This window comes from Baudoinia panamericana (genome assembly GCF_000338955.1).
Source record: "Baudoinia panamericana UAMH 10762 unplaced genomic scaffold BAUCOscaffold_9, whole genome shotgun sequence".
Lineage (NCBI taxonomy): Eukaryota > Fungi > Ascomycota > Dothideomycetes > Mycosphaerellales > Teratosphaeriaceae > Baudoinia > Baudoinia panamericana.
Genome location: NW_006911265.1, coordinates 711,113 through 731,522, shown reverse-complemented (window position 1 = coordinate 731,522; position 20,410 = coordinate 711,113). Strand labels below are relative to the sequence as shown.

General features: G+C 55.4%; 9 protein-coding genes across 9 annotated transcripts; 2 read left to right on the top strand and 7 right to left on the bottom strand.

Annotated features, from left to right (window-relative positions):
• Positions 1–502: 502 nt before the first annotated feature.
• BAUCODRAFT_124270 (uncharacterized protein) lies at positions 503–2,932 on the bottom strand (the record flags this gene model as incomplete). Its single annotated transcript, XM_007680237.1, has 4 exons — positions 503–633; positions 661–2,776; positions 2,833–2,854; positions 2,910–2,932. 4 exons carry the CDS (start codon positions 2,930–2,932, stop codon positions 503–505), a joined length of 2,292 nt encoding a protein of 763 aa, XP_007678427.1.
• A 155-nt stretch (positions 2,933–3,087) lies between these two features.
• Positions 3,088–5,648, bottom strand: BAUCODRAFT_111714 (glycoside hydrolase family 51 protein; the record flags this gene model as incomplete). The annotated part of the gene is made up of 4 exons (XM_007680236.1): positions 3,088–4,467; positions 4,516–4,595; positions 4,669–5,305; positions 5,360–5,648. The coding sequence occupies 4 exons, from the start codon at positions 5,646–5,648 to the stop codon at positions 3,215–3,217; spliced, it is 2,259 nt and encodes a 752-aa protein (XP_007678426.1). The 3' UTR covers positions 3,088–3,214.
• Positions 5,649–6,313: 665 nt separating this feature from the next.
• Positions 6,314–9,682, top strand: BAUCODRAFT_74127 (uncharacterized protein; the record flags this gene model as incomplete). Its single annotated transcript, XM_007680038.1, has 2 exons — positions 6,314–6,961; positions 7,043–9,682. 2 exons carry the CDS (start codon positions 6,314–6,316, stop codon positions 9,680–9,682), a joined length of 3,288 nt encoding a protein of 1,095 aa, XP_007678228.1.
• Positions 9,683–9,781: 99 nt separating this feature from the next.
• Positions 9,782–10,198, top strand: BAUCODRAFT_555133 (uncharacterized protein). The gene has a single exon (XM_007680235.1). It carries the CDS (start codon positions 9,881–9,883, stop codon positions 10,163–10,165), a length of 285 nt encoding a protein of 94 aa, XP_007678425.1. The 5' UTR covers positions 9,782–9,880; the 3' UTR covers positions 10,166–10,198.
• A 3,114-nt stretch (positions 10,199–13,312) lies between these two features.
• BAUCODRAFT_111711 (uncharacterized protein) lies at positions 13,313–14,208 on the bottom strand (the record flags this gene model as incomplete). Its single annotated transcript, XM_007680234.1, has 5 exons — positions 13,313–13,403; positions 13,466–13,644; positions 13,747–13,877; positions 13,971–13,993; positions 14,080–14,208. 5 exons carry the CDS (start codon positions 14,206–14,208, stop codon positions 13,371–13,373), a joined length of 495 nt encoding a protein of 164 aa, XP_007678424.1. The 3' UTR covers positions 13,313–13,370.
• A 272-nt stretch (positions 14,209–14,480) lies between these two features.
• Positions 14,481–15,171, bottom strand: BAUCODRAFT_158215 (uncharacterized protein; the record flags this gene model as incomplete). The annotated part of the gene is made up of 2 exons (XM_007680233.1): positions 14,481–14,876; positions 14,932–15,171. 2 exons carry the CDS (start codon positions 15,169–15,171, stop codon positions 14,529–14,531), a joined length of 588 nt encoding a protein of 195 aa, XP_007678423.1. The 3' UTR covers positions 14,481–14,528.
• A 584-nt stretch (positions 15,172–15,755) lies between these two features.
• BAUCODRAFT_54641 (uncharacterized protein) lies at positions 15,756–16,466 on the bottom strand (the record flags this gene model as incomplete). Its single annotated transcript, XM_007679951.1, has 2 exons — positions 15,756–16,075; positions 16,127–16,466. Coding segments are annotated over 2 exons (660 nt in total), but the record flags the coding sequence as incomplete, so codon positions are not given.
• Positions 16,467–16,597: 131 nt separating this feature from the next.
• Positions 16,598–19,018, bottom strand: BAUCODRAFT_35891 (uncharacterized protein). The gene has a single exon (XM_007679877.1). It carries the CDS (start codon positions 18,584–18,586, stop codon positions 16,940–16,942), a length of 1,647 nt encoding a protein of 548 aa, XP_007678067.1. The 5' UTR covers positions 18,587–19,018; the 3' UTR covers positions 16,598–16,939.
• A 173-nt stretch (positions 19,019–19,191) lies between these two features.
• Positions 19,192–20,136, bottom strand: BAUCODRAFT_25802 (uncharacterized protein; the record flags this gene model as incomplete). The annotated part of the gene is made up of 1 exon (XM_007679773.1): positions 19,192–20,136. The coding sequence occupies one exon, from the start codon at positions 20,134–20,136 to the stop codon at positions 19,192–19,194; it is 945 nt and encodes a 314-aa protein (XP_007677963.1).
• Positions 20,137–20,410: the final 274 nt, after the last annotated feature.

The window sequence follows — 20,410 nt, the reverse complement described above, 5'->3', positions numbered from 1 at the left end:
CTAGGCCAGCTGGCGGAACTATCGAACACCCTCTTGCCATAACCTTGCAGCAAGGCAAACTCAAGCGAATAGACGATGAATTCAGCCTTGTGGACAAGCTGCGAACCGATATTGATGAGGGCAATGAGGTGAAAGATGCCGTACTGTTGCTCCGAAGACAGGAGATACGGAGGCTAGAACATGTGCGAGACGCACTGATCGAAGAGCGAGAGAGTCTGGCAGCAGACTTGGCCCAAGCGAACACCGAGAAGGACTTACTGCATCAGACAATCCAGCGTCAGGAGCTAGAGATCCAGAAGTGGAAGGCTGAGGCGATGGGCCGTGGTAGTGAAGCTGTCAGCCGGTGTTGGCAGAGCAGCATTGATGAGGCTGTTCGTTAGGAGCATGAGAAAGACGTGCATGTCATCCAGGCTTTGCGTGACGACGTTGAGCGACTGCGATCGAGATGATATCCATGGCGAGTTACATTTGCATGTTGGGGAGTTGAGGCGCTGCATATGCCTCACCCAACATCGCCTGGCCAATTTGGCGGCAATTGCCAGAGATCGAGCAAGTTCTGCACGCGGTAGTCGCTGGCCCAGCCCGTATCCTTCTCGATTGCTCTTAGTTGGGTAATGATGATCCTGCGCCAGCCTTCTGTCTCCTTGCTGACTTCCTCACTTGCGTTACCTAGGACAAGCCCAGCCGTCCACAACGGTTGCACGGAGTGGACAAGTGCAGCTTCATCAGTACCACCGAGAGCAATGCTCATAATTTCCTTAGCGTGCGCACGTGAGTGCTCGAGGATCGTGGCGTACGATGCATGGCGGGCCGCAAGCGACGTTGCGCGGAAGTCGAGCGCCCCCAGTGCAGATGTAGCACCGGTAGAGAGATGAGGCTTGTTGTGCAAGAGCTGGATCCGTGCGAAATGGTAGCTTTGCATCGTGCTGGCACACATGGGGCGTGCAAACCATCTCTCCTCCATGTTAAGGATCCCGTAGTGGCTCGTCTTCGACTGGGTAACGGCAGCAGGTCGGAAGCTATCCGGCAAGCCTTCATACCACGCCCGTAGCTGCTCATCCAAGCTTTTCCAGTACTCGAGGAGCTCCTGCTGCCGCATTCCGAGGCCATTGGGAGATAGAGCTTCAGGAACATCATCCCCAGCTGCGATGAAGTTGACGAGCTTCTGCAAAAGCCAGATCAGTGCGTTTGATATAAGATCGTCGGGCATAGCATTCTCGGCCGTGTAGTCCGGGTGCTGTGGCTTCGAAGGACAGACGAAACCATCTGCGGTCAGCTTCAAACCTGCAATCCGCCACATTTCCAAGTCCGAAGTATCGAGGCGTGTGACGTGATTGTTAATGAAGGCATGCAGCATGTCTTGCCTTGCGAAATTCCAGAAGACAGCTCGACGAGCTTGGCTAGAGGTTCGAGGTGGTGCTACGGTGATGCTTGATTGATGATCCGATTGGCGAAAAGCTTGCTGGGCTACGGACACTGGCGATAGAGGTAAATTTAGTGGCACCACGCTGTCGTTCGCAATGTCGAAAAGTGATTTTGCACCGTCAAGGTGACGACTCCACTCGAAGGTAGAAGTATCGATGAATTCGTATACACAGAGTATGGCGGTTGCGGCGAAAACCTCATCTGACTCAATCGAAGGTAGCGAAACGCTTTGTGCAGTGCTTACTGCGTCTAGTGATATGGCTTGGGGCAGCGATAATGTTGGTGGCCGTGTCACTCCCGCAAGTGCTTGCCGGACAAGCGATACTGCCAAATCGTAGTACTCGCAGGCTTTGCGCGACCAGCCTTGCGCGCTCAGGAGCGGACTGGGCCAGCTCTCGTTTCCGCTTCGCCTACTGGATGAGATCAGACCAACGGAACTTCCACCATAGACCCGAGCCAAGCGTTTCGCCGAACATGCGACCGCTGCGTAGAGCAGTAGTGGGCACTGTGTAGCAAGTTCCGGCACCCTTGTAGCAAAGAACAAGCGATGGTCGAACAGATCCATCCATCTCCCCGCCCGCTCTGAGAAGTCTCGCAGCAAGAAAGCTAGTTCCGGTTCGTAGATGCAGGAGCCGTAGGAGAGGGACCCTTTGGAACGTGAGCTGGGCCTGCTAAAGGCGTTAATGTACGATGGGCTACGTACATGGGAGTCCAATCGTGGATCGATGTTACCGTCAGGCGCTTTGTCGGTGGCACTATGGTGGCGTGTAGTGACAGGTTCGCTTCGTGCGTGGCTAAGAGCGTGCTGGTCATACCAGCTTGCTGAGAGCGAGGGGGGAGGCTGTTGCGAAGCATCTCTCACATCTCGGCTCATATTTGGCGTTGGAACAACGTAACTGCAAGGATCCTGGCTTGCGGCATTGCTAAGAGCCTCTAGCCCTTGCGTAGCATAAGCGGGATAAGCCGATCGTCTGTCCTCCGAGAGCCGCGAAGCATTATTTGCGAGTAAAGCCAGACGCTCGGCAAGATTGTCGTCTACCAACGGCACGTCCGCCTGCCTGTAATCGCGGCTTTCGAAAGAATTGGTCTCTGGCGTTGGACTCTCATCGTCATCGTCGTAAGGGTTGATTGTGTTTACGAACTTCAGATCACGCGGTACAGAAACCCACGTCACGTCCTTGTCGAATGTTTCTTTGTAGCCGTAAAAGCGTTTGAGGCCACTCTCACCGATGCCCACGCCGTTCAGAGATGGGTTCTGCTGGTGCCGGAAGGTGATGCCTGAGCTTGGCACACATGTGCGGTTGGCCTTGATACACTGTGCGCATACTGGCTTCTCTTCGCTGCACTTGAGCTGCGATGCATAGTGAGATGAAGTCTCGGAAGTAACATGGACGATGATCAACATACCTTCCTTTGGCGACAGGTGAGACTGAAGGCAGGTTAGCCGACTCGATAGTGACGCCCCCAAACTAGCACGGTCTTACCAACCAGTCCTTGATCGTGGCATACTGTATCTTCTTGTCTAACTGCGGCTTTTGCGCATCATGACTTTGGTATGGTTTGTCATTTGGCACGTTGACGCTTCCAAATACAAGTGCAAAGGAGGGAGTCTTCACCAACGTGTGTCTTCGAGACTCGAGAGATCCCCGAGGTTTTGCCGGTGCTATACAGACGTATTCTCTCCGCTCATAATTACTAGCCTAATTCACGTATCGCCGACGCAACACTGGGACCGAATATGGCAACATTCAGAGAACCCTATGACCCACTACGTAGGGCACACGTTGTTCTACAGCTCTTCCTCCAATATGTACGCGACTTGTCGAGTCGTGAGCTGCTTCGACCCTCTGTCGATTCTTTCTGCTGTCTGCCCGCCATCGCCGCCGGCACTAAACTCGAGCACACTGACACTATAGGCCGGCACCTGCCAACTGAATACACTCTGCGCGCCGAAAGCACCCAACCCATCAATCGCCTGCGGCACCACCGCCGTCGGATTGCCAAAGTAATTGAACGCGTTCAGATCACCAGCCACTGGCGGTTCCAGAATCGTGCCGTTGACATATCCATACTCCATATCCAGCTCCACTGTCAACTTCTGCGTGGTGTGTCCTGCATTGACCACCTTGAGGTATACCACCTCCTTGGCCACATCAATCTGCGCAGCGAAAAACAACGGGTTGAAGCCACCTTGTGTGATGTTGAATGGCAGCGTCTGCGTGCCATAGTACGTATTGAACATCTGCTCCTGGTAGTAGCCTGTACTCAACACCGTGTCGTTTGGGTTCGCGGAGAACAGCATAAGGTACGGCGTGTTGCGGTAGAAGTTCACGTTCTGGATTGCCGGAGCAAAGGCCGACAGCTTAAAGGTATCTGGATTGCGCTCCCAGCCTAGTGCGTATACCGCTTCTGCTACAGCAGACAGCATGCGTGGGTGGTTCACGGAGGCTAAGGCATAGTCGAATGTTGGGTCGCCAGTCCGGTTGTCGATGGAGCTAACGTGGTATTCCATTAGAGAAGCATATACGTCGTTGGAGGCGGAGATGTTGTTTTCGTATGTATAGCTTTGCCAGTTGTCGAACTGGTCGAACGACTCGACAAAGTAGCTCGCTGCGGCGTAGACGTGGTCATCCCAGATCACAGCTTTCGGAAGGGTGATATTGAACTTGGCCGGCTGGGTAGCGTAAAGGTCCGCTGTGGTGTAAATGTAGGTGATGTTTGGATAGGCGGCTTTCAAACCATTGAGCATGAAAGCTGCGCGGGCCGGGTAGTCGTATGAAAAGAAGTCCTCGTTACCAATCTCCACGAATGGTATGTCGAAAGGCTCTACATGGCCGTGTGCCGCACGTTGGGCGCCCCAGTACGTGCTCGTATTGCCGGTCAGATACTCTAGCTCATCCAACGCTTCTTGCAGAACGTGCTGCATTAGTTCTACGGGCCATTCATTGGCGTTCGTGTAGCCGGTGTCGTAGGTCGCTATATCTAAGCTGAACCCGGCGTAGACACCCAATACAGGTACGAGATCCATGTCCTCGCACCAGTCTGGAAAGCGTCAGTACCTGTCACGGACACCCAGACACATACACCCACACATATACTCCAACAGTCCGAGTCCGTCGGTGTTATAGTACGTCCAATCACCCGGCCTGCCAGGGCGGTCCATGAGCGGCCTGCAGATTGATGGATAGGAAGATCAGCTCTGTCTTAGGCAACTCAGCACGCATTTGAAATCGCTCTCCTTACCCTGTCGTCTGCCACCATTTCCATCTCCGTTGGATCGAGTAACCTTCGAGGTTGTTGCCGCCCGGAAACCGCAGGAACCGGAAATTGCCCGCCTTAAAGTTCTCCGCCAGGTCCTTGCGTAGGCCGTTCGGCCGGTTCTTGTAGGTCTCTGGAAACAGACTGATGAGGTCGAAGTACAGTGTTTGCCCTCTAAGCTCCTCGGCATTCATGGTAATGTACAAACTGTTATTGCTTGTTGGCGCTGTGACGTTGTTCACTAATTGCACGGAGTAGTTGCGGTACTGGTAAGCCACTGGTTGGTAGGAGCTTGCCATGTCGATAGTACTCGACACGAAAACGTCGCTGCCAGTAGCGTTGCCGCGCAGACTGACGTCGATGTGGGTGATTGTACTGTTCCACCGGAAGCCGTTGGCTTGGACGAAGAAGCTTGCATTGTACGTCTGTGGCGTGACGGCCATGCCCCAGAAGCCATCATTGTGGAAGCCGACTTCACCGGTCGCGTTGAGTGGTATATCAACTTGCAGAGATACTTGTAAGGCATCGGATAATGGGTGGAGTAAGTCCAGGCTCAGGCGAGCATCACCTACAGGGTACCAGCCCTCCAGTGTCGGTGCAAAGGGGATGATCAGGTTCTCCGCTGTCAGAATCTGCTGGCCCGGTAGTAAAGGCTCTGCGCTGCCAATGCTGACACCGCTACCTTGGAAGGCTCGGTTGCGGACAAGCTCAGCGTAAATGCCGCCATCGCCAGAGTGGGAGATGTCCTCAAACAAGATGCCGGACAGGTAGGGTGCGGTGTTGTTCCTCAACGCCTTGTCCTTCGTGTTGATGCTCACGCTGGCGCCAGTGCCGTTTGTCCACGCAGCGTTGATGTATGGAGCAGGTTCGAACTGTCCAGGCGTAAGCTGCACTTGAGGTCGTACTAAGGGAAGAAGGGTGAGAAAAGACCAAAAGAAAGCGAGACGCTTCCGGAGAGTTGCCATCGGAGGCGGGATGAGAGGGAAGGGACGAGAGTAGAGGCCGGACGAAGCGACTGCGCGTACCTACAGTAGCCGCGCTGATCACCTAGTCTGACTGGACGTTCTTTGTGCGGGGATTTGAAATAAGGAAAGCACGACATCGAATGCAAGCCTTATGTCCCACTCGGCCATGTCCATGTCAGCCAAAGGCAGTGTAGCTGGTAAGTAAACTGAAGGGGTGCTGGGAAGGTAGCAAGGGCAGAGAAGCTGATGAAGAGTGCAACGGGACCGCGTATATAGAACATGTCTGCCATGTCAAGCGTGAACGCCAGGAGCTCTTCTGACGTGAAAGGGACGAAGTCAAGCTTGCCATGCGCGTGGGATAGTGACAGCGCTGAACATGTGACTTCCAATTAAGGACAACAAACATTCACAGCCAACAGTGAATAAAAACTTCATGTAGTGAATGCGATGTCGCGTGTGTAAGAGACACGTTCGCGCGTGACGGCGCGTGCTCTCCCAAACCCACCCACGTCATGAGCCGAAGTTTGTTCGCAGTTTCAGCCATCGCTTTTCCAACCAGCCGTTCTCCTGAACCAAATCTTTCAACTAAATAACATCCTTTCTGCATTGCGAAGCGCTCTTCTGGTACTCACACATTGATATTGGAACCAAGTGGCAAACTCACCATGCCGCCGAAACGCAAGACCCAAGCTCCATCAGCTTCGCAACCCCTTCCCGAGCCGAAGCAGCCCGCGCGGACGTCGGGCAGGAAGCGCAGATACAGCGATGCCTCCAACGTTTCCGACCGTCCATCCAGTAGCCAAAGCATGACAGCGGCTGCCCCAGTAAAGCGTCGGAAGAAAGGCAGGCCGGCCAAGTTTGCCGCTTCCAGTGTCGAGCCGGAGCCGGAGCCGATTGTGGAAGAGGAGGAGAATGAGGAAGATCTGGAGCAGCATCACCAAGCCATGCAGTTCGGCGGTGATGCTACCGACGAGAGGATGCCCGTGATGGAAACAGACGACTCCATCCAAGTCACCCATCCCCAGTCGAAGCATGTGCACTTCGGTGGTGCAGTCCGGGACGCCGACGGTGAAGATTACTCCACTGCTACCAACATCACTCCGCACCCACGAAAGACGATGACGATGAGCCGCCGCTTCACTTTCTCGCCCTCTGCAGCTGCCTCCATGGCCAAGCAATTCATTACATCGACTCTTACGCGGACCTCGCTCCCTCCAGCCATGAACATCGATCAGGCGGCGAACATCATCAAGGAGTACCATTACTCTCCGTTGCACACGGTCATCGAAGAGCGCAAGCGTCGCCGTTTGGAGGTCGAGGAAGACGGTCGCTCCCAAGCTGAGATCAAGCGCTTGAGGCAGGAAGCATCCCAGAAGCAAAAGCGCATCCGTGAGATCGAGTCCGAGCTTAAAGAAGAGAAGAATCTTTTGGCCAATTACGAGGATGATGCCGAGGATGAAGAGGCGCAACAGCGCGTGATTGCGCTTGAGCAAGAGCGTGACGAGCTGCGTCTGGAGCTCGAGAGCCACCTTGCCTCTCATCGTTTACATGTTGACGAGCAGATGCTTGTCCTGGACACGCAGGAGGATGTAGGTTACTCCGAGATGAAGGGAGAGAGCGCGTCGCTCCAGACTAACGGCTTCCACGGCAAGTCGCGCGAAAACGCGGAGTACGACCTGCCGGAAATCACTACGGTGACTGGTCGCGCATCGTCGAGCCTCAAAGAGATGACCGCCGCCTGGGACAAAGAACGTAGAGAGTTTCAGGACGCCATTCTCGCTCTTAACCGCGAAGCCAACGATGCCAAGGCGCAGCTGCAGATCTGGCGTATTGAGGCAGAAGCTCTGGGTTTCGGACCGGATGGTGCGAGCGTTGAGGTTATCCTCACAAGCATTCGCGAGTCGATGATTGCCATGCGCGAGAAGATCGAGGCTGCTCTGCCGGACACTCTGCCAGAAGGTGCCACAAATGCGGACATTGTCGACATCCTGGTAGCCAACTTGGAGTCGTTTTCAAGCCAGCTGCGCCGTCAGCACGGTGAGATCCGTGACAAGGAAACCGTCATCGCAGATCTAAGCGCGCAGATTGACGGCTTGCTCGAGCACCTCACAAACGAAAAGCTCCGCTCCGAGAGGCTTCAAGACCAGTGGCAGCATCTCGACCGAGAGCATGATGATAAGGCTCGCAACATCAAGGAGCTGGAGGAGGAGTTGGAGACGCTAATCGCTGAGCGCGACGATTTGCAAAAGGATTTGACGGACAAGGTCGAGGAGGGAAGGCTGATGAGTGAAGACAATGCTCAGAAAGCCAGTGACCTCGAGAAGCTTCGTCTCAGCCTCGATGGCTACATCCTGGAAGAGGGCCGGCTGACGGAGCTCATTCGGAGGATGGAGATCGAGCACCAAGACCAAATCATGAAAATGAACCGCGAGCGTGAAGACACCATTGCCGAGTACGACGGTCGTCTAGAGACCGAGATCAACATGCGGAGCGAGGCCGAGAGGCTTGGAGATGAGCGCCAAACTACCATCACAGAGCTTGAAGTCAAGATCGAGGAGCTTGCCACCGAGCGAGACACCTTGCGCGACGAGCTTGGCGCTGTCAAAGCGGAGCGCGACGCCGAGTCGGAAGGCCGCCAGCAGGCCGAAGCTTCCCTTGAGGAGAAGAACGTCGAGATCGAAGACCTCGAGACTCGCGTCAGCCGTCTCGAAGAGGAGCTTGATGCCCTCAATACCCAGGTCGACGAGCTACGTCGCAACAACGAGACCATCAAGACGCAGCTTGCCAGTGCCGAGACTGATCTTGACGAACGCATTACCCAAATCAGTGTGCTTGACCACAAGCTCGAAGAGCAAGGTAAACAAGCCAACGAGCTGCGCATGAAGCTTTTCCAGGTCCAGCAGGAAAACGAAACCAGGGTGAAGAACCTCGAGCTGCAGATGTCAGAGCGTGACGATCGGTTCCAGACTGATATGGCCGCCGAGATCGAGCGACGTGAGGCCGCTGACACACTGGCGCAGCAGCGTGCGACTGTCATCATAGAACTCGAGGAGCGCATCGAGGCCATCGAGCTGCAGATGCGTGCGGATCTTGCCTCGAGAGACGAGAGGATTGCTGCGCTCAAGGACGAGCTTGTAGATGTTAAGACCGACCTCGAGAACGAGCAGATGGACCACCGTGCTGCCGAGAGTACGCTGGAGAACGAACGTGAGCAGAATACTGAACGCGTGGAGGAGCTCAACAGTACCATACTTGCTTTACAGGAGACGCGGGATGAGCTCGAGGGTCGCATCCAAGAGCTTACCACTGAAGCGCAGAATGCGACCGAGCTTCACGACTCCGAGATGGAGGACCGTAACGCCGAGATCGCCCGTCTGCACGCCACCATCACCGAACTGAATGGGGAAGTACAAGACCTAAAGGCGGAGGTTAACAGCCTGGAAAGCCGCGTCGAGCAAGAGGCCGCCAACATGCTCGATCTGCAGAACGCCAAGGAGGACGAGATCGACGACCTCAAGCTCCAACTCAAAGAGAAGCAGGAAAAGATTCTCGTTGTCCAGCAAACAGCCGCCGAAGCTGATGCGGCCTGGACTGAGGTGTATCAGGCGAAGGAACAAGAACTTGCCGAAATGACCGCAAAAGCAGTGGCGGGCCAGGAGGTCATTACTACACTTCAAAGCAATCTCGTGGACTGGAAGCAGAAGTTCCGCGAGTACGCCGCTCGCAATAATAAGCGGATCAGCGGGTTGGCGGCGGAGGTGGCCCGGCTGCAAGCGAACAGTCAAGAGGAGGTTGAGGCGGAGAGGATGGATGGCGAGGCGGTGCTGGAGGAAATTGAGAGCTTCGATTTTGAGGCGGTCGTGGAGGTCAGAAAGACTGCGTCACAACGGAGTGTGATTTCGAGCTCGAGCCAGAGTCAAAGCCAGAGCTCGGGTGGCGCTACGAGGAATACCAGGGTGTCACGCAAGAGCAACAAGTTTGGTGATAGTGGGATTGGCATGGATGGGGAGGTTGAAAGCTTTATGGTAAATTGAGCGGATTCCGCTTCGCTTGAGAGTGGTGGAAGCAACATGTCTGGGAGCATCCCAGGAGAGTATTAGTAGCTGAGATTGGTACGTGAAGCGGTGCGTGACTATAGCAGCGTAATGTGCAAGAGACAGTAAAGGCGGAATCAATGCTAGAGTATCAGGACGTATGCGGTTTCGGTACGGTCTGCATCTCCCATTCACTGTATGTACGCACACTCTCAAACAAGCCGACCCAGGATTGACTTATGCCAGCGGACTGAGTTTTGGACATGCTTCTTGCACATCTGCCATACGAAGTCCCAAGAAAGCAGGAAGAGAAGTCTCATAGTAGGGCGGATATTGTTCGCCTCGTCAACGACCTGGAGCGCCATCACGCTGATACCGTCACCTTTAGCCGCTCGTCAACCAATATCACAGAAAAGGATCCAGGACCGGTACGTCACGCATCGGAAGGCTTCCAACCTACAACTAACGCGTTTGCTTTGGTGAATGGTCGTCCACAAACGCGCACCTTAGCGACCAAAATGTCCATAGGGAACGTAGACCGCATCTAGTTACTTACATTCACTCCCCCGCCCACCAAACAAGCTCCCAAGGTCAGGTAACAGCGCCCGCCCAGCCTTTTCCACCAAAGTCTTTTCCTTCCGCGCCGCCTTCCCTAGATCCTTAGCTCGAGCCAAGGCAGCATCTTCCCCGAGCCCCATCTCATTGCGCATTACTTGTTGCGCTTCCTGCACCTTCTTGTCGGCCCACTTGGCTACATGCAGGTCTCGAGGCGTTTCAGGGGCGTGGTGGTAGGGTGCGGGCGCCACGAGGGCCTCGGCTTTTGAATGAAGTGCATTAGTGATAGGGGAGACGAGCGTGTCAAGAATGTGGGGTGTGAAGCCTTGGAGCATCCCTGTGAGGGCTATTGCCGAAGGCACAGTATTGCGATCCGGCGAGGCAGATGCCGCTCGCGAAGAAGGTGACGCTTGAGGGCTGGTAGGGGGTGGCAGATGTGCTTCGAAGGTAGGGACGCTTGACTGCGTAGTGGTGATAGTAGGTACGTTGAATTTCGGGTCTCCGCGAGTATCAACTGCCTTTGTACCTGCTAGCTGACCGGGGCTGGGCACTGATGGCAGGGCTGCTGCAGCCGGCCATTCAGAGTGATGATATGCTGGATGCTTACCTCCAGCCTGCAGGTCTTTGAGTGTAGTCTCCATCTGTCGAGAAGCGTCCGGTGCTGCAATGGCACTGTGACCTAGAACGGGATCAACGGAGCCGGGAGCCTGTTGCACGATCTGTTGTTGCTGCTGCTGCGGCTGCAGGGCGCCCATAGTATGGTCTAGGAGATCCAGCAGTTCAGAGACCGAATACCGTCGGCGCTGCGAACTCCAAGTACCAAGCACTACAGCATGTTGCTGCGTCGTACGCACGGCCGCTGAAGCAGGGTTCGCGTTGGCAGCTGAACCGAGCAAAGCCAGTGCATGCGAGACAGCCAGCATGTCCTTCGAAAGCTTTTGCAAGTTGTCGTAGACAGAGACGCCAGGCTTGATAACGACACGACCAAGCTCTCCACCGTGCTGCAGAACAACCACATCGAGGTCGTGTGCAAGCTCCGACACACTGATCATATGATTGTCGGTGGTAGGCGGCAGCTGGCTCGCCGGACCGACAGCACGCGACATCACCGCATCGGCCGGCCGCATAACCGTCTGCATGGCCTCTCGTCGCTTGATGCCAAGCTCAGCCCGACAATCCGGACAGACATCCGATGACGCACCTTGACTATTAGTCAGAGAAACCGCATACATCCAAGGACTGGTAGCCTCCATCTGCCGACGCGTGGCGATACCTGTGGGATGGTACGCACCGGTTCTGCCCTTCTCCATGCCACGCGTCGTACCCTGAGACGTCGGCTTGCGGCCATGGCGCACACAACGGTTCTTGGTCCCGTGCAGATAGGCGGCTGGAGAGTGGAGTGCGTGGCTATTGCGAGCGGTTTGGCGGTTGGTGCGATCTGAAGCCTGCATGCTTGTCGGGCCGCTTAGGACAGCGTCGATGCTGTCTGTGGGTTGGCCGTAGCCTGAAGAGACGTTTTGATGGTCGAGTAATGGGATGCTTCGTCTTGGCTTGGGTGCGTGGAAGTCGGTTCCTTCCGCCGACGACCTCAGCAGTGGAGTGTCTGGCCGTACTGGTGTGGCTCTGCTCGACCGCCTGACGAAGCGTTTGATATGTAGAGGATAGACCGGAGACGTGGTTCCACTGCCATCACCGGCGACTGCTCGAACCGGCTTACGCTTGATCGCTTGCTGCAGTTGTTGACGGTGGGCAGTATCTTTCTGCTCAAGCTGCCGTATACGATCAGCCACTCTGCCAATACCACTGCTGTCAACGGCCTTCCTCGGGATAAAGTAAGCTGGGCCGTCAGCGGCTCCATCCAGGCCGACCAGCGAAGTAAGTCTGCGCATCCAGCTCACAGCTGCTTCACTACCTTCTTCACCTTCCGCTCCTCTCGGTCCACCCAGAGCTTGGCCTTCACCGCCGCCCAAAAGAGCCCAGCCTTCGTGAGTAGCTTTGAGGCGGCGCCCGTATGGTGATGGTTCTTCTCGGCACCCGGAGCACCATCGTGGCCCTCCGCCTGCGACTCCTCCAGGAGGTAGTGATGGTCTTCTTGGCGCTGGTTCTTCGGCATGGCTTCCTGATACCGACCTTCGCTCTCCGGGTAGATGGCGTTCTTGCCGCTCGAAGCCTGCGTGCGCTCCCGTGCCAAGGCTTTTTCTCTCTCCGTTGCGGTGGCGCTGGTTGCTGTAGCTGCCTCCGTGGCTGCCGCTGTCGTGGTGCTTTGTGCTGCTGAGCTCGCAGTCGTCCTCGTAGACGGGGTGGTAGCAGGCGTGAGAGTATGCTGCGAGACTTCCGACGGGCTGCGAGAACGTCCCGTAAAGAGAGTTCTGATGGAGGAGGGGATGGAGCGCTGCTTGTCGAGCTTGCCTTTCTTGCGTAGAGTGCGGTAGCTGCCGTGGGTGGAGGAGGAGTTGTTGCTCCGCAGGGGTTGGGCCGCCGCGCTGCTAGCTGCGGACTGACCGGTTGCTGTTGTTCGGCCAGTCGCTTGAGTGGCACTGCTGAGGTTGCTCGGTTTGGAACGTAGGGATGGTAGGGATAGTTTCTCGCGCTAACCCAGTTAACTGTTCGATTAGGCGACATTTGCTTCAAGAGCATACGTACAAGCCTCTCGCCAATGGACATGCCTGTCCAAGTCCGGGATGTAGTCTGCGCTGCTGGCAGAGAAGCTGGCGGGCTCCGCCGAGTCGCACGTGAACGAGCTCCATAAGCTCAACATGTGCCGGCATCAAGGTCTGCCGCAACACCAATGGAGACAAGAGCACTAATCTGCCGGGAAATAACGAATGTAAGCTGTGGTACACTACATGCTTTGAGATGCCAATGTATGGTCCGATACATGAGATGCGAGCCCAGATCGATTGGAATGTAGCTGCTCAAATACTTCAGCAGGTTCGTTGCGGTACGATGCTTCTTCGTCAGATGTCAGACCAGGCACGACCGATGTCGCAGAACGTTTCATTGTCCAGCAGGCGCTGCGACCTGATCACGGCAGTCGCATTTGCGGAACAAAGAGAAGTCGACTTCAGTAAGACTGGGGGTCAAAGCAAGAACATCGCATTGTAGAGTACAATATGTACATGCACTAGCCGCCCTATTTCATCGCTGCCTGGAGACTCTCGAGCACCTGTAGAGCACGTTAGCGTCAGTAGTTACCAGGTATAGCATGGGATCAAAGTTGGTACGCACCTCAAGCTCAATCCTCGCTTCTGCGATATCCTGTTCGCTACCACTTCCACCCGCAATCTTCTGCGCCTCCGAGATCTGATTCCTTACGGCGTCCGCGCTGAAGTCGTCAAGCGGGTAGCCTTCGACAGCGTTGATGCTGAGTACGGAGTTGGGCTGCACGGTCGCGAAGCCGCCAGAAACTGTCGCAAGCACGTATTAGCTCTTCCTCTTAACTCCCTCTTCACCTCGTCATCGTGTGGTATCTTGTCGTATGTGCTTCGCCATGGATGGATTGGACATACGGAAGAACTGCTTGCTGCCGCCAGCCTCCTCAATGACCTCCACCAAACCCGGCTTCAACTGCTCAATGGACGGCACGTGCTGAGCGAGGATACCCATCTCTCCAGACTCCGCGGGAATGTTGACCTGGACGCTGTAACAGTGATGGTTAGTCCTTCCTCATCATGTGTGTATCGTTACTGCGGCGACACATATGACGGAGGACGGCGCGGATGTCAGAACGTACACATCTTGGGACCGGTAGATAGCCTGTCATATCCTCTTGTCAGTCTAGTGTCCTTTTCCAAAGCTCCATCACTCGTCTTCAACCCTTCCGGTACTTGTGGCATACACACCTGATGCGGCAGAGCCAAGCTCAACTTGATCTTGTCCGGGGCGACGTCGGCGTAGCTGCGCTTCTGCAGTGTCCGCACCGCAGTGGAGCGCGTTCTCAACGCTACACGAGCGACCTTGAGGGAGTTCATGGTGGATGGAAGATGATTCGCTTAGTGCCAATGGCTCACTACAGTCTTCGTCTGCAAAGGAGAGCTTCAGCAGACGGCACCTCCCGCAAATGGCCGGCGGGGCGTTTCCGCTGGCAAGAACGACTAGGCCGAAAAAAGACTGAAGGACGAGAGCGCGAGCAATTCGGAGAGGCGATACTCCTCAGACTTGGAGACCGGCATACTGTACGAGATTGCGAACTGAACGCGGACAACTAAGCCCTTGGAAACATGGTTACAATGCACATGCTGTACTTCTCATACCACTATGCTACAGTCTTGCTTCCTAAAATGTCACCCGTTCAGCTAAACTTGGCCTGCGAAAAGTCCATCTCAGGGTGCTGCTCCTGGAACTTCTTCAGCATCTCCATCTTCTTCTCCTCCTCACTCGTCGGCTTGCCCATCTCCTTCTGCCGCTGATCATACATCATCTTCTCCACCATACTCCTCGTCTCCCCGTCCAAATCACTCAACTTGCTGTTCTCCGGCGTGATCTTCGTCGTGTCGATCTTGGGCGCCGAGGTGACGACGTGAGCCCACCACTCCATCTTGTTGGCCTTGTCAAGGTGAATGTTGAGTTCTTTGCCGGATTTGGTCGTTTCTAGTGTCCAGGCAGACTCGTCCACGTGGATGCTGTGGGGGAGGGTGCCCTTTGCGGTCGATCAGCATTTTGTTCGTGTAGGTAGTGTGGGTTATGCTTCGTACATCTATGATAAGTTCTTGACCTTTGATGCCAGCCTTCAGGCTGGTCTTGGTAATCTTCACATCGAGATCTCTACCCTTGATGTTCGCGGGGATGGACGCAGATATGTCGAGGTCACCGATTGTCTGCGTCCATTTGTACGGCAGCCTGCTCTGCTCCTCTTGCTCCTTCTTTTTTGCTTCCGCGTCGAGCTTCTCACGCTCTTCTGGCGTAGGCGACGATGGCCGCTCAATGTCCGCCATTGCAAGGTTCGTGTTTGCTCGTGTGCAAGAGTTGCAGAGGCGGAAATGGTCCGCACTCCGAAGGACGTATATCAGTCACGTGGGCCGCCGATGGCAGCAGAGATGTGGAACAAACAATAGTAGTATATATAAACAGTAGGAGCTTCCTGAAGCGCCTTAACCGTACGTATGTGCATACAGTGGTCTGTTGCAGACTTGCCATCAACCCACGAATCCACAGCCCATGAGCCTCGCCTCACCAAATGTATACAGCCCAAGACACTGGATCCGAGGTCAGCTATCCATCTCCCAATACTGTCCACGCAATACGAGGCGTACCTGCATTCGGGCGCTTCCATACGACACCCCACAAGCGTCCGATGTTTACACGCGGTAATCCTAAGTAGCTTACCACAGTGCAGTCACACAGCCATGCCTTAAATTCAGACAGTTGCTGAATGTGGGAGTGCTATGCAATCCCTTAACCATTGATTGTCGGCCTGGATGTGGCGTCATGATCCATGACCGATGGCTCACGTCCCAATAGATGGTTTACGAGCACTACCACTCCCCTCCCTCCTCTCCGTCCCTTCCGAGCTCCTCTCACTTCCACTCCATAAACTCCGACTTTCCCCCTCAACGCCCTTCATAGCCTCCGCAACCACCTCAAGCTTAGCGACCACATCCTTCACCCCCTCATCGACCTTCTTAAAGTACGCCTCATTCGCCGCCCTCCGCTCCGAAGCGAGCTTAATGTCCTGCGCCGTCTCATCCTCCAGCTTCTCCGGCCCCTTCTTCTGCGCCGTGCTCTCCCCGCTCTCGACGGTAGAAACCGAAGCATTCGTACCGGCTCGCGTACGGGTCGTCTTCGTGCGGTCATTGATCAGATCCTGCGCGCCAGAATACCGCCCCATGACCTCCGCGTCTTCCTGCCGTGCGCGGTCGGCGGCGGCCTGGCGCGCATTATCCTCGTTACCACGACCCCATGCCCTCGCCAGCTCGACCTGCGCTTTCCGCAGCTGGTCCAGAGCGGCGGCATGACTGGCGCCGAAGACGTGCGTGGAGCTCTGCGCGGTGAGCTCGACTTCGTTGAGCGTGCTTTGTAGCTCTCGCCATCGTGCGTCGACCTCCCTTTCGCTCTGTTTCTTGAGGCGTGGGAAGTCCTTCGGATCCGGGTCTTTGGCTAGAGCCGACTTCTGGCGTAATAGCGGGTCACGCGTGGCTTTTTGCTCGATGCCTTGCCGGGAGACGGAGAGCTGCGAGGCATTGCGGGACGGTGGGCCGACGAAGAGGGTCGGTGCTGGCAGACGGTTGGCTTTGGTATTGGCGGTCGGTGATGGTTTGATTGGGGCGGACGATGATGCTTCTTTGCTGGCCATGCTTGACGGCCGCAGCCGAACGACTACATTGTGTGTCTGTCACCTTTGCTAAGTACGATCACAAGATGTCGCGCTTGGAGTTACGGTAGTTACTCTGGTACTGACTCTACGCAAGAAGTTCCCACATGAACTCACAGCTCCAGCTAGACTTAATGTGCGACACACGGATTGATGCACAGTATGAGACAGCAAGATGATCTTCACTGCTGAGCCTTCTACGTCTGCTGTTCTGTGTCCAGAGGAGGAGAACCATCACCCCTGCCCGTTCTCTCGAAGATTTCCTCCCAGTAACTCTTTTCCCTTGGCGCTCCTTTTTTGACCATCTCTTCTGGTACCTTCTCAAAGTCATCACACCTCTCAGCCCACTTCCGACTACACATCTTCTCCTCGTCGATCACTGACACGCCCAGTCATGAAACAACGTCGTTAATCTCAATGTTCGGGACCAGATACGGCTGGACATCATTCCGGTGGAAAGTCCGCTGCTCGTATGCATAAGCAAAGCCGATGAGGTCCGCCTCGCTCCACTTCGCGCCCATGAACGACAGGCCGAAAGGAAAGTTCGGTCCGCGAGCGACTAGGTTGCCGAAGCCGTTCATCACAACCGATGTGTTGGCGGGGTAGAAACCCATGGGCACCGTTATCACCGGGCTGCCAATGAGTGCCGGAATGCCAGGGCTAAGCGGCGTGGGGAGGAGGACGGCGCTGACATTGTTGTCGGCAATGGCTCCCAGGATGCCACCCACGCCTCCGAAGTACGTCGTCACGTTGTATGCGGCCGCAAACCTGGCGTCGCTGTTATTGAAGCCGAGTGCGAGTGCGGCGTCCCAGATCCTGGTGTCACGCGTCGGGTACATCTCCGCCGGGAAGGACTGGGTAAAGTTACGCTCGTCGGTGAGGTTGTGAATGTTGTTTGGATTGTATGTTAGCTGGCTGAGATAGTTGGCCAAATCGGAGACGAAGTCGGCTTCCAATACGATCGAAGAGTTGCCATTGCTCAGATACTGCTGGTATCCCGTGAAGTTGGCATCGACGATCGTGGCGCCAGCGGCTTTGATCTGAGCGACAGCCGTGTTGAATGCGGCAAGGACAGCCGGCTGCGGTGGGTTGAGAGCGAGGACGTTGCGTGCGATACCAATGCGTTTGCCGGCGAATGCATTATAGTTGCACGCGGCCACGTAGTCCGGAGCAGCGCCCGTCTTTGCCCACGGGATGGCGGAAGTGTAGTTGTCGTACTGATCCGGCCCGGCAATGGCTTGGAGCAGGTAGGCAGCGTCCTTAACGGAGCGAGCCATAGGGCCAATGGTATCCTGATGTTCGCTGATCGGAATGACCAAGTAGCGGCTCGTCAAGCCCACTGTGGGCTTGATACCCACCAGATTGTTCTGACTGCTGGGGCTGAGAATGGAGCCAGAAGTCTCGGTTCCGAGCGCAGCCAGAGCGAGACCAATCGAGCTCGAGACACCAGAGCCCGATGAGCTGCCGCTCGGATCTTGACCTGGGAAGTACGCCCCATAAGTCTGACCTCCGTATGCTGACCAACCGTTGCTGGTGTTCTGCGACCGGTAATTCGCCCACTGGCTAAGGTTGGTCTTGCCGAGAATGATGGCGCCAGCCTTCCTCAGCTTCGCAGCCATTGTGCTGTCTCTGGGAACCTTGCTGCCCACCAGCGACCAGGATCCAGCCGTGTTGTTCATCTTGTCGTTTGTGGCAATGTTGTTCTTAATGAGGATCGGGATGCCGTGGAGAGGCCCGAGGAGCGTGCCATTGGCGCGCAGAGCATCTGCAGTCTTCGCAATGGCCATTGCGTCGGGGTTGAGCTCCGTAACCATGTGAAGCGTGCTGTTGACCTCATTGATGCGGGCGACGTATGCCGCGACCAGATCTTGGGAGGTGAAAAGACCGCTCTCAAGGCCATCTTGGAGCTGCTCAAGGTCCACCTCTATCAAAGTAGGGAATTGCTGGCCTTTGATGATGGTACCTGTGAAGGGACCAACGGTGCGGGCAGAGGCAAAAGTTACGGCGCTCACGAGCGCTGAGAGAACTACGAAACGCATTTTTCTCGTCTTGAGGGTACAGTTTAGACGGATGGAAGGTCACTCACCTTGCTCTTCCGCTCTTCATGGGCGTTCTTATACGCGCCAAATCGAGAAGACGAAAACGCGTTCAACGGGAAGCTGATAAGGAAGCCCGTCTTGACAGCAGCCTAAACAAGCATAGTCGACACAGCAACGACTTCCGTTCCTGCAGCTTCCCAGTATCTGCTCCACACTTTACTGGAAAAGCATGAGGAAGCCGCTTGTGGATCATCGAGACGGAGCAAATCGCACATGGCAGGAGACGCCGGGGTGGGCTCTGGGGAGATCGCGCATATCGATAATGCAAACAATGACGTTTATTCGACGAGTCGTTCGGTAGCTGCATGCTTGGCAAGGCTGCTCCCATCAGTTCGAGGACGACGATAGGAAGATAGGACCATGTATGACTGATGTAGTTCGGCGAAAGTCGAAGATTGTCCTGAAGAGGAAGCTCGGGAGATGCAATGGAGTTCTTGGCGAAAGTTGGCCCGCGGGCTCGGTTCGGAAGCTGCCGCTGACAGGTGACTGGTAAGCTAGGCGAGGGAATTTGCTAACAGGTACATTACGTTTTGTGTAATAGCGGTTCAATCATTTGATAGCTTATCTAATGCTTCCCAGTCGTGAAGTGCGAGACCAGCAAATGTAGGACAGAGCTGCAGCATCGCCTCAAGGCTGGAAATGTCTTTCGTGATCTTTACGATTGCTTCTCGGTGAGACTCTTTCTGACCAGCGCTATCCGTGACAGGAAAGCTACCAAGCACATGCGGCATCCTCTGCCCAGACCCAGCCATATCGGACGCGTACTCAGCGGGCGCTGAAATGAATTTAGCAACGTTCGCGAACTCTGTCTTGTGATTTAGAACGAGATATTCATCCACCACCGGCATGATGAGCTCCATTACGCACATACGTGTGCCGTGCTTGCCCGTGTAGGCAACGGTGACAGGCTCGCCTTCGTAGTCCTGGAGCCAGAAAGGCATGGCAACGGCAAACGGCATGTCGAGACTGTGCACCATGTTGCTTGTCCGGGTAAGAAGGTTGAGCAGCTTCTGCAGGACCATCGTGCGCTCAATGTGCTGCTGCTGTGTAAGCCTTGACTCCGCGACACGCTTATGGAAGCAGCCTGTACGCCCAGCGGAGTCTTCGGGTTGCAAGTCCGCTTGGAAGCCATGAAAGCGTGCGCATGGTTCGGAGCGGTCATTGAATTCGCCCAGGCTGCGCAAACCGGCAATGAAGGCATCGCCTGCGGCGAGCGTGTCGAGGTAAGCCGGGCCGCCATCGACAGCCCAGACCTGGATGCTGTGGGCATGCAGACGACTGTTGAAAGCTGCGAGCTTGCTGTTCTTCCCGTCGTACCACGCTGGCACGACGTATAGGTAGATATCGTTAACATCAATTGCGCTAGCACACAGAATCAGGCGGTCTATCTGTGCAGTGTCCTCAATGATGGTGGCAGTGTTCCACACCCACATGCCTCTTCGCATAGCCCTCCGTGCTGAGTCGTCAGGGTCGCTCGCATCGCTCATCATCCCGCAGTCCTAGCTACACTGCGAAATAGACAATGTGCCGTTAGCGGCATCGGCACTTATGGTAACATGCCGCCATTATCAATAGCTGCGATCTTGCCTGCCAAGCTGCCACCACTTCTGCTGGAGGTTTAAGAAAACAATCGAGCAAGACGGGATGCATGGATGCGGCGGCACAGCTCATGCATTGGACGAGGAGAGTGAACGGTTCAAGGGTGGGAGCTGAAGCTTGCGCACAGACATCCAAGTCGGCATCATTGCAACTCGCCTTGTCGTT